Consider the following 12245-nt stretch of genomic DNA (forward strand, 5'->3'; position numbering starts at 1 on the left):
TTGACGTCAAATTAGTGGGAGAAAGGTGTTGTGGTTGGTGGGCTACTTTATCTTCAATTTCCCATTTGCTTTTGCAATTTTTTTATATTTGTTTCACACATTTATAATTTGACGTCTTGATCCTAACCCCTTGTAGCAAGCTCTCTTCTTCCTCTATCTCTCGCTCGCTCTCTCTCTGGTTTTTGCTTGTGAATGCGTTTGGATGTAAGATTGTTGCACTGGGATCCAGATTGACAAATCATCTGAGAAATCAAATCATCATCAGCACAGAACTTCATTTCAGTAGTTTGGCATCATCACCATCGCCATTACATTCCTTGACAGCTGGACATACCCACAATTCTAGCTGCTGCCAATTACCAGCGACTTCAAGAGGCGCTTCACTGATGATCATCTTCATACTTGATACCAAAAGATTATCAATAAACACAATTCGGCCCTCCAGTGTATTCCCACTCAATGGCAACCCCGAATCCACTTCCATCAATCGTCAGGTGTGCATTGACAGCTGTTTTGATAGAACCAACAAGTTCCTCCTCTACAAACCAAGTATACTCGTGACAGCTTTACTTATACCTGGCCGTTACTCTTCTTCATATCCTCAATCACTCTTTAACGGTGCTTTGCAAAATGAAAAAGGTATACCAAACACGGGGTTTATTGCTTCAGTGAATGTTCTCTCGTCATCTGCAATTTCTTCAACAATTCGAAAAGCTAAAGTAACGTCTTTTTCATCTTCCTCGCTTATACAATACTTGTGCTCACAACAGCCAAGACCAGATAGAGCGTAATTAGTATGATAGAAATCAACCAGCTTTCCTGGTTTATCGCGAAATCCACCTGACTCAACCTGAGCAACCCGTAAGATGTAACTTCTCAAAGCATCCTTATAAAATGTGCGCAGGTTTTGTAAAACTTCAATCATAGACATTAGTGCTCCAATCCAAAAACTGTAACAAGCATCAACCAACTTGTTGGTTCTCCCGGAAAATCCTCCTTCGCAAGTTTGTCTTTCAGTACACCATTTGATAAATTTATCAAATTTAATGTTCTCAATTATAGCTTGGGGATCCTTGTTCAAAAGGAATAAGGAAGCAAATGCACAAAATGTATATCCACCATGTGCTTCTGTATGGGGCACTCCTGCAAACCCGCCTTCATATGTTTGACAGGATATAATCCAGTCTTGTACCCCTTCAACTAGTTCAGGAGTTATCCTATTCAACAACGTACAAATCACCAACGCACAGTAAGTTGACCTAGTGTCATGCTCACCAAATTCGTGCATGAGGAATGAGGATCCGTGAGTGAAATTTTGTTTTAGGCTCATAATCCACGTGTATAAGTTGTCTTTGATTCTCAACAATGTATTTGTATTTTTTGTAAGCATCAAGGTCAAAATTGCAGCATATGTGGATGCTAAATGACCCATTTGATTTGCCCCTCCAGCAATTCCACCCCTTCCTTCATCAATAATACACGACTCGATTTTTTCATTAACCAACCGTATAATATCTTCACTTAAAGACGAATTTCCATCATCATTTCGTATAACCAAGTATGAATTTACTAACCAATACATCATCCATGGATGGTTGGCATCGAGTGACTTGTATCCACTAGGTAACTTTGCATTGAGGCATTTCATAACATAGTCCAAATGCGCTTCCTTGTAAAATTTCAGCTTTGGTGTCTCCAAATATGCTTCGATTACATCATTGAGGCATTCATCTTGTTGATCTGCTGTATTCGATTTATATTCAAGTTCGATTGCAGGCAATTTCATGGTCCACTCATCAGGCAAAGCATTGCTGTATAACTGCTCTATCATTTCGTCTCGTGTCAAATGAGTATATACTATATCTTCAAAGTCAGAATTTGGATAGTAACTGTTTGGATCTGCTTGGTTGGAGTTCAGTTCCACTTCTCGTTCAATTACGTTACGTTTCCGACCTAGTAGGTTTATGAGGTATTCTGCCTGTTCTATCTTTGACGAAGACATGATTTTGAGCTTATTTTATACTGTTGTGAGTAGTTGGCGATACAATTATTATTATTGGCTTGGGGCTACGAGTGATGTTTTAGTTTTTTTTTTTTTTACCACACCAAATTGGGACGCGACAATTGCAACGTCCGTACAAATCAATCAGTCACACTCATGCTACTTAGTAGGACTAAGGCAACATAATTATTGAACAAATATAAAGAGTTCATAATGTTACATTAACTTAAGAACCACCACAACTTTAATTGCCAGCTTGAGTTGGAGCACCTACATTCAAAAAGATACGTTGAACCTCCTCAGGTGACAACACAGTCTAGTGGAGACTATGAGAACAGAAAGCACCTTCCAATTTTGGGTGGGATGTCAATCAACTAAAATGCAATGACTGTTTATGGCTTCCCCATGATGTGTGTGAGATGTGTCAATTTGTTCAATCATGCACGAATTGAAAGCCCGTCACAAGATGAACGTATTTGCAGTGACCCAATGGATGCGGTTAATAGCACAAAGGTTTTTAAGGCACGCCTAGTTGGTTTAAGCTTATTTTGATGAATATGTCCGATATTCTGTGGATGGTGTACTTGATATTTCCTCCCAACTTTGAAAAACAGATGATTCGCTTTAAAAGAATATGAGTAATCGATAAAGTCTAGGTGACCGACTTGTCTAATGGATAACGTATATTTTAAAAAGAAAGCTAGCGGAGTGATCTGACGATGGTGGTGGTTACTAATCGCATAAAAAATGCTAAGCTACACTCTGTTGTTGCTATTGCCAAGCATTTCCTGTTCGTTTTCTTGAGTTTTACCGATAGCCTATCAATAAAATTTATCCCTTTCCTTTGCGAGGATAACAAAAGTTATAATGATGAGCAAACACAACTTTAGTGGGTGAAGCGTACAGAACAATGTAATCCGGTTATGGAAAAGAGGATCACAAAGCGTGTAGGATAGGAATAGTAAGATTAATCCAGAAAATACTATGCATAAGGCTATTGATTGCATATAGCCAATGTACTTCTATAAACAATAGCATATATTAAAGTCCAAAAGAACAGCAATTCCATCGGAAGCACAAATTTTGCAATTCTGGAGCATTTGCTCTTTTTTTTTTTTATGTCCGCAAATGACACAAAGTCTATGTCCGAGCTCATCTTAGAAACAAGAAATTTTTCTGGGAAAACGAACTTCACATGATAGAAATAAAATGAGTACTTTTTAGAGAGCTCTTCAAGGAAGACTTAATTTGGGGCTACGTGCTTGTTCGTCGTGGGTATTTTTTTTTTATTTGGTGTTTCTATGGCTATTGAGAACTACAAGTGAACAAATCTCTGAGCTAAATATAGAAACACATAGATGCGCTAATTTAAATGAATTTTTGATTGTTTCGTATTGTTTTTTTTCTTTGGAGTTTTCTTGGCGTTGAGAATGATAGCACAAAGGTGTGGTATGCGCAAAAGGGGTTGAGATCAGGCAACTTTCGTTGGAATATGTCTGCTACAGTAAAGGGCTCAATCAGAAGCAGTGTGAACTTAGTATAGCTCTAGGGCCCCTTTTTTGTCCATACGCTGAGCTTTCAAAAGATTTTAGCATCGATTGAGTTTAGATTGTGCCAAAGAAAGGTACAATATATATTAGTAATTACACGATTTTATTGTTGCAAATTTTTCCATTGTGTGTCATTTGACGTGGTGTACCAAAAATAGAACATCACTCCTCGTTTCTTTTTTTTTTTTTATTGTTTCATAATTGTGCTTGGCTTTTCTCAAACCTGTGTGGTTTTTGCAATTGTTCATATATAAAGACCTGAGATGACTTTATTTTGAAAAATACTTCAAATTGATAGAATGGATTATACATTCTTTTATCACATATAAAAGCAATCCTTTCTAGTTTTGACTTAACGGATGACTGACCTCGATTTACTTTCATTTACAAAAAGAGCATTTACAGCAAGTGATATATTAATGAAAAATTAAGTGATCACTTCATAGAAAAGAACGCTGGAGAGATATAAAGCCGTGCTAATTTGATTGAAGCTGCTAGAATATAAACTTAAGATTTAAAAAAATGTCTGCAAAAGAGAATGACTATAGTGTTGATGAAAGGTCCACCGCTTCATCTATTAACGTGGACTTGAATGATCACAGAAATCATACCACCGAAAGGGAAAATAGGAATGCTAAAACAACTGGTACTGCCAATAATTCAGACGAAAAGCTGGGTGGTAGAAGAGGATCCTCCATTGGAAGACCAAGAGGTTTGTCATTTTCAAAGATCACACCTTCAATGGCAAAACAAACAGACCAGAAAGAAGACGGCGCTAGGAATCGTCGAGGATCTCGTACCTCGGTGAACAGTGCCAACTCTGTAAGATCAAATGGATCACAAGAAACAGAGGAGGATGTTTGGTTTCCTATGGAGCAAAAGCAAGTCAAAATCAATGGAATCGATTTTGGAGTCATCAACGAATTCATTGAAGAGGAGAGGAATCTCAATCATGTTCCTTATGAACGGAGCTTTTCCGTGGGTGGCAATAGATACACTAGTGGTAAACCCAATGACAGATCTCGTATGCAAAGCTCTGCTAGTTTGAAGTACACACCATCGAATGTGTTGAAGCTGATTGTCAAGAGAACAGTGTCTGAAGAGGATCCAAAAGCTGTGGAGCTTTCACTTTTGGATAATGGTGAATTCAGACAAAACTCTACCTCGGATGAGTCTTGCTTCGAAGGAGAAGTCAAATTTGGTGGAGCACAAGTCACCACTGGTGCCAATGGCTCATTGCCCAACAGGTTTTCCCTTTTCCACTCTGAATCTGAAGAGACTGTGCATGCACCTGATATTCCTTCACTTGTCCCCAATGGAGAATCAATTCAAGATCTTTTCCATAATGGCGAAGAGACTTGGTGGTTAGATTGCACCTGTCCCACTGATGCTGAAATGAAGATGCTAGCCAAAGCATTTGGTATACATCCATTGACGGCAGAGGATATCCGAATGCAAGAACCAAGAGAAAAAGTAGAGTTGTTCAGAAACTACTACTTTGTTTGTTTCCATGGATTTGAGTCGGACAGAGAATCAGAAGACTATCTCGAACCAATCAATGTTTACGTTGTCGTTTTCCGTGATGGTATACTTACATTCCACTTTTCTCCAATGGCACAACCAGCAAATGTTAGAAGAAGAGTCAGACAGTTGAGAGATTATGTCGATGTAACTGCTGATTGGTTGTGCTACGCAGTGATTGATGATATCACTGATAGTTTTGCTCCAATTATCCAAGACATTGAATATGAAGCAGATGCCATCGAAGATTCGGTATTCACGTCCGGAGCTACAGACTTTAGCAACATGTTGCAAAAAATCGGGGAATCACGCAGAAAAGTGATGACATTGCTGAGATTACTCTCAGGAAAAGCAGATGTGATCAAAATGTTTGCCAAGAGATGTCAAGACGAAGGTGCTTTTGGGTATAAAGGAGCACGTTGGAGAGTAGGTCAAGAAGACACCTCTCCGTCACCTGATGCAGTGAATGCTTCAGATAATGGTACCTATTCAAGAGAGAATTCATCTTCCAACAATCAAAGCAGAACAGCGGCGGCCACCAATGTTCGCCCTCGTGCAGATATTGCTTTGTATTTGGGTGATATTCAGGATCACATTATCACCATGTTGCAAAACTTGAATGCTTATGAAAGAATTCTTTCAAGATCTCACTCAAACTATCTTGGACAATTACAATGTGAAAGCTTGGGAGAAAACAACAAAGTGACTCAATTGTTCTCTAAGGTTACCATTCTTGGTACTATGTTAATCCCATTGAATTTGGTTACTGGTTTGTTTGGAATGAATGTCACAGTTCCTGGGCAGGATGCTGACATCGCTTGGTTTTTTGGTATACTTGGGGTTTTGTTGGTGCTTTTGATTTCAAGTGTTTTTGTTGCACATTGGTGGATGGAAAGGATGAAAGCCCGTATTGACAACCAACCACGTCCAGTTTTCAGTGCTAGAAAAAGTTTTAGAAATATGAGAATGAGAGGTTTTGATGGAAGATCCGTTAATAGTGTTGTTTAGAAGAGATTGTATTTATTGTTAGTCAAAGATGGTCTGTGGTCACCCGTAGATATGCTCTTCTGCATTAATTATTATTCTGGCAAAGGTAAACGGATTGCAAAATGCGAGTAGAGATTATAGAGAAAATGACTTTGCTTATCAAATCATTTTATATGCAGAACCCAATTTCAGTTTCCGAACTATTACACAAAATTCCAAAATTCATTCATCACCTACAAAATCAATCAAAAGTCAAAAATCACACAGTGAGATTAAACACTTGATAGTTTTGGCAAATCACACCCCCTTTTAGCTAAACATCCAGGTACAAGCTATTGCTATTTGATACCACAACTCATCTAGGGAGATATTTGCTGCCCCTTTAGCTTATAAGTATAGCTGTGTGGAATTGCCAAGCCATAGTTAAACATACAAAGTCCTTTGCTCCAGAACGTTGCTACTCGATTTTTAAAGCATAAAATATACTCTTGTCGTTACTCATACAACACTAAATTTTACTAAATTTCGAGAGAGATGCTATGAAGCTTGCTTGGGCAGTTATCATTTTTACCATTTTAGGGCTCTTAAATGCCCAACCATGGCCATATCAAATATTGCCACCAACACCAATAATTGAAGGATACTACAGGCTTTTCGCCTTTTTTGGAGTAGATCAATGCACCACAAGCTTGAGTTCTATTACGCCATTGTCATTGTCCACTACATCAATCGCAACTGCCTCTGCAACTGACGTGTCACCTCCAGAGTTTGAAACATGGCTTGAAATACAACAAAATACATCGTTACACGCAATCTTACAAAACATCAACTCAGATGGAGTCATCGTTGCTTCCCCTTCAAGACAAAATCCTAACTACTACTACCAATGGATTAGAGATTCTGCAATTACAGTACGCACACTCATTTCTTACCTTGAGGATCTCTACGAAAGCAATGCTAATGTATCTCAATTAAGTAATCAGGTGGCCAACTTGATAGAGTTGTATGTTTTGAATAGTTATTGTTTACAAAGAACTCCTAATAGACTGGGCAATTTTAGCAATTGGGCGGGGTTGGCAGAACCAAAATTCAACGTGGACATGACTGCATTCGATGATCTGTGGGGAAGACCACAGCGTGATGGTCCTGGACTTCGAGCCATGACGATAATTCAGTTTGTTGACTATTTGAATAGAACCAACAATGAAGTCAGCCATCCAGAATTGAAGGATTTGAAGTACATCTACAAAGAAATTATCAAGCCGGATTTGCAGTACATTTGTCAATATTGGAATGAAACTGGGTTTGATTTATGGGAAGAGGTTGATTCAATTCATTTCTTTACATCTTTGGTCCAGTTGAAGGCTTTACAAATGGGAATCAGATGGTCGAGGTATTTTAATGACGAAGAAGGTGGGTTTACATCCAGACTTGTGGACTCCTTTGATATTTTGAAGCGGCATGTAAATGATGATTTTGGCTTTACTTCACTTGAAACGAATCATGTCGTTGAGAGCCCGCAATTGTTGGAGTCGGGTGAAAGATTTGGCTTAGATATTGCTTCAATTTTGGCTGTGATTTACACCCACGAGAATGATGATAAGGAAGAGCAAACCGAGGAAGCACAATCAAGGCCAATTCCGTTCACGTTATTCAACCCTTATGTTCTCAACTCGATTAGTGGATTGATTTTCGACATGAGGCAACGATATCCGATAAACGAAAATCGATTTGGTGTGGCGTTGGGTAGATATCCTGAAGACGTTTACAATGGCGTTGGCACATCGGAGGGAAATCCGTGGTTTATAGCAACTGCAACCGCAAGTGAATTCATTTACCAATTTATCTACAACCTTCAGTCACGGAAATCAAGTTTGAAGATTAATGATGCCAATCGTCAATTTTTTCAACCGTTAATCAATATCACCGAGAGCGAGTATATTCTCGAGTACAATACAACCGATTTCAATTCTGTCGTTAGTAAATTAACGGCATATGCGGATTCATTCCTTGATGTTGTCCGCACCCATACTGATTCACAAGGTCGGATGTCGGAGCAATTCAACAAATATACAGGATATATGCAAGGGGCAAAAGATTTGACTTGGAGTTATAGTGCAGTATGGAATGCAATTCGTTGGAGAAAGAGGGCTCTTGCTATATAGTTATGTTAGGATTAAGGGATGTTTTATTTTTGCTATTTATCTAGATTATTTGTAGTTTCAAATATGGTTACATTGTTGAACTTGGAATCATCAGTACTTTGATAACAAGCTTCGGATCTATCAAGTAATTCATGTAATTCTGCTTCAGTCACTACTTGGTTCCCTTGGAGTTTACTCTCAGCAGATGATTCACTGTGATTAAAGCTATGTTTACTCCACTCAAATAATTCCTTCATACTAGCATCTAACTCACCACTACTATTGCCCATCATCTGCTTCAATTTGTTAAATTTAAACTCTCCTAATTGAATAACCAATTTTTCAAGAAATCTCTTAGAACTTGCTCTGCTGATTAACAACTCTTCAATCGAATCTCTCACAACAAAACGGAAAATTTTAACAGGCTTATCTTGCCCAATACGATGAACACGGTCAATTGCTTGAAGATCCATTTGCGGGTTCCAATCGTTGTCGAATAGAAATACCGTATCGGCTCCAGTCAAATTGATTCCCAACCCACCTGCTCTAGTCGATAGTAAAAAGACCTTAAAAGGGGACTTTTTGTCATTGAAAAGAGCAATTTCAGTCTCCCTTACACTTTGTGCGGTGGATCCGTCCAACCGACAGACTTCGATATTTTCAAAATCCAACCAATCCTGAATTAAGTTCAACACTTTTGTAAACTGGGAAAAAATCAAACATTTGTGTCCTGATTTAATTAAAGGCCGCAATATCTGGTCAAGAGCTTGGAATTTTGCCAGATTCTGCACAAGTTTTTCAAGAAATTGGTTGTCATGTTTTCCATCGATAGGAAAAGGTTCATAGTATAAATATGGTGAGTTGCAAATGTTCCGCAATTGGATCAACTTTAACGCTTGCAACTTCAAGTGCTTTGTATGAGACACAATATCATTATACAATGCTTTCAAGATCGCAGTTTGCTTATCGCTTTGACTTTCCAAAGTATCGAGTTTTTCAATCACCTCCTCATGCGATGGCGTTGAGTTTTTGTGGGTATCAATTTCATCCTCTTCACCTTCGTCACCAGTCTCAAATTCGTCGTCAGACTCAGCTTCTTGGTAGGAAATTTCTTTGTCTTTCCGAGGATCTCCATTGAGTACAGAATTGGGATTATTTAAAAAGGAATTAACGTCATAATTTTTAAACAAATCCTCATGATTGTAGGCCAAAAATTCTTTCAAGTTCGACTCAATTAATCCCTTCTTTAGTCTGCCGTTCAAAGCGTCGCGGTAGATTTTCCGTTGCAATTCTGTCAATGGTATATGGATCAAATACTCCTTCTTTGGTGGTAAGTCATTGATAACATCCTTCTTTAACCGTCTTAAAATAAACGGTTTCAAAATTGTGTGAAGATTTTTGACTAATGTCTCCTGGATATTGAGCTTTATCATGTTTTTAGTTTCTTCATCTTCTTCATTCTGTTCAAAATGGGATAAATGATCAAAATCAAACCATTGTTGGAACAATTCTAAATCATGAAAAATGTCAGGCAAAATAAAGTTAAGAAGCGACCATAGTTCATTCAAGTTGTTCTGTAGCGGTGTTCCTGTCAATAGTAAACGATTGGTGGTGTCTAGTTGCTTTAAAATTTTTATCAACAAACACTGACTATTCTTCAATCTGTGCCCTTCATCGACAATCAAATATTCCCACTTTACAGGAGCAAATTTTTTAAAATCCCTTATCGAAATTTCATAAGAGGTAAGTATGATATTGAACTTCTTGTTTTCAATATTTAATTGAGCTCTTTCTTGTTTTGTTCCGAAATACTTCAACACCTTGATTTTGGGTGCAAATCTCTGTAATTCGTTGAACCAGTTGGACAAGGTCAGCAAAGGGACAACAATTAAAAAGGGACCGGTGATACCATTCTCTATCAAGTATCCCAAAAATGAAATGCACTGCAAGGTCTTACCCAACCCCATTTCATCGGCTAAGATTCCATTGAGACCATTTTCATACAACGTAACCAACCATTCCAAACCGTCCAACTGATAATCCTTCAATACACCTCCAGACACTATCTTTGGCTGCTTCATGGTATGAGAACTTTGCGATTTCTCAATAGCCTCTCTTGTAGCTACTGTATTATCAGATATATCAGTTTTCAACATCGACACAACGTCTTGACCTTTTCTAGCTGTTGTCTTTCTCTTTTTCTTAACAGGCAGGCTCTTTGGAGAGGAGCTGTTGGTGTTTCCATTGGATGTTGTTTGACTGTTGTTATCGTTTTTAGACAATACTGATTGTAAAATGTTGTCTGCAATGATTTTGGAGTAAATTTGTGATTTTTCAATCAAATTATTTAGCCTGTGTAGCTTGTTTTCTTTTGAAAGGTGGTTAAACTCCGTTTGTTCAGTGGTAAAGTGGTTCTCTCCTTCCTTTAAATCACCTGCTAGGTGTTGTTGCTCGATTAATTTTTTCAAATCAACTTCACTATTAAACGACACTTCGGAGTCACCTTCCTCATCTGATCTTTTACCACTAGGGGATGTTGTCATGCTGGTGAATGATTGTCGTTAGCTGTGTGCAGAATGGAGATCGTAAAGGAGAGAAGGTGCAATGTGGTTGCTTATGCACGCGCAAAATTTAAGACGCGTCTCATTCCTTCAGCATGATTTTGGTAGTTTTACAACCAAAATCCCACAGTCAAACAAAACCATCAAAAAAAACATTGACAAAGGAAACCCATGACGAAGAGAGATACTGACCACCTTGGTGAGCATGAGATGAAGCCTCTTTGGGTTGGAAGTGTTGAAGAATCCAATTACAAAGTTAAATTTTGCATCGAAATAGTGGCAAAAAATAATCATTCTCATAGAGAGCCTTTTATAAACTGGCTGATACCAAACTAACAAGAGTTTTTACAAAATTTGGAGATTACGTTATAGATCAACCAATAGCTCTTGAAATACCATATGAATAAGTACGAACAAAGAAGAATAGGACATCTTTTTTTAATATCCTCTTGATAAAAGGGATAGTAGATAAAGGAATCAAATTAGGACGGGCATAACATAATCTCTCTTTGCTCTTTATCCAGTAAACTTACTCCTTCGGTTGTTAAAAGTATGGGTAAATCCGGCATAGCAGCTCCTTCACGTGACTTGATACGGTAATTAAACTCCGTAATATTCCTTTTGTTGGGTGTATGCCACAAAAGCTAAAATGTTGAGGGATATGCAGGTGGTGATGTAACGTATTATCTAATACACTGTATGATTACATAAGCAGGTGACATCACTATTATTACATCTCTTGCACGTGACTGATCTGCTTTTTTTTTTTTTTTTTTATTCTTCCGTCACTCTCTAATTCTTCCCTTGAAAACAATTTTCTTTGGTAGTACAGCAGTCGGCACTACTCCTCTAGTAGCTATATATATGCATATGTAATGTGTCAACTATACCTACATCTTATATATGCTTTATTCGGGTGATTGATTTCCTATTTGTCAACATTAGACTAACTACATATTAGTTTAAATATATTTTAGTTATTATTTTGAGTTTTAATTTCTTTTTTTGTTTTGCAACTCAAAACTAAAAGTTTTCAACAAAGAGAAGAAGAAGAAGATTAACCGCTGAGTTTTATCTATCTTTTTACATACACATAAGCCCTATATATACATTATGTATGTTTTAAAGCATTCCCTTTTCTTTGTAATACATAAGATCACACAATAATGGCAGAATACAATACAAATATATATATAAATCACAAAATTTTTCACCTAATCTTGACTCAACTCAATTCAAACTCAACAAAAATACATTTTATATTCGTTGTATCCCCTTTTTCTTTTCAGAGGAATTACTTTATAACATATATATATTCTTATATATAAAATACTTACATATTCCCCCTTTGCAATCGTGTGTCGTTCTACAATTAGGTTTGGGTTTAAGAATCAAACCTCAAGTTATCATCATCAACTACGACAACTACAGCCACAGTTTGTGAAGCCACAATCTCATCTTCAAAAAAGAAGACTCAATT

General features: G+C 37.5%; 5 protein-coding genes across 5 annotated transcripts; 2 read left to right on the forward strand and 3 right to left on the reverse strand. All coding sequences in view use genetic code 12, as the record gives it.

The window, feature by feature from the left end:
* Positions 1–274: 274 nt before the first annotated feature.
* I9W82_000445 (uncharacterized protein) lies at positions 275–484 on the reverse strand (the record flags this gene model as incomplete). The annotated part of the gene is made up of 1 exon (XM_067693523.1): positions 275–484. One exon carries the CDS (start codon positions 482–484, stop codon positions 275–277), a length of 210 nt encoding a protein of 69 aa, XP_067550471.1.
* A 117-nt stretch (positions 485–601) lies between these two features.
* RAM1 (protein farnesyltransferase) lies at positions 602–2002 on the reverse strand (the record flags this gene model as incomplete). The annotated part of the gene is made up of 1 exon (XM_067693534.1): positions 602–2002. One exon carries the CDS (start codon positions 2000–2002, stop codon positions 602–604), a length of 1401 nt encoding a protein of 466 aa, XP_067550472.1.
* Positions 2003–4074: 2072 nt separating this feature from the next.
* Positions 4075–6081, forward strand: I9W82_000447 (magnesium transporter CorA family protein; the record flags this gene model as incomplete). Its single annotated transcript, XM_067693545.1, has 1 exon — positions 4075–6081. One exon carries the CDS (start codon positions 4075–4077, stop codon positions 6079–6081), a length of 2007 nt encoding a protein of 668 aa, XP_067550473.1.
* Positions 6082–6599: 518 nt separating this feature from the next.
* On the forward strand, positions 6600–8225 carry SGA1 (glucan 1,4-alpha-glucosidase; the record flags this gene model as incomplete). Its single annotated transcript, XM_067693556.1, has 1 exon — positions 6600–8225. The coding sequence occupies one exon, from the start codon at positions 6600–6602 to the stop codon at positions 8223–8225; it is 1626 nt and encodes a 541-aa protein (XP_067550474.1).
* Positions 8226–8257: 32 nt separating this feature from the next.
* On the reverse strand, positions 8258–10747 carry I9W82_000449 (putative ATPase; the record flags this gene model as incomplete). Its single annotated transcript, XM_067693566.1, has 1 exon — positions 8258–10747. One exon carries the CDS (start codon positions 10745–10747, stop codon positions 8258–8260), a length of 2490 nt encoding a protein of 829 aa, XP_067550475.1.
* Positions 10748–12245: the final 1498 nt, after the last annotated feature.

The sequence above is a fragment of the Candida metapsilosis genome (assembly GCF_017655625.1).
Source record: "Candida metapsilosis strain BP57 chromosome Unknown scaffold1, whole genome shotgun sequence".
Lineage (NCBI taxonomy): Eukaryota > Fungi > Ascomycota > Pichiomycetes > Serinales > Debaryomycetaceae > Lodderomyces > Lodderomyces metapsilosis.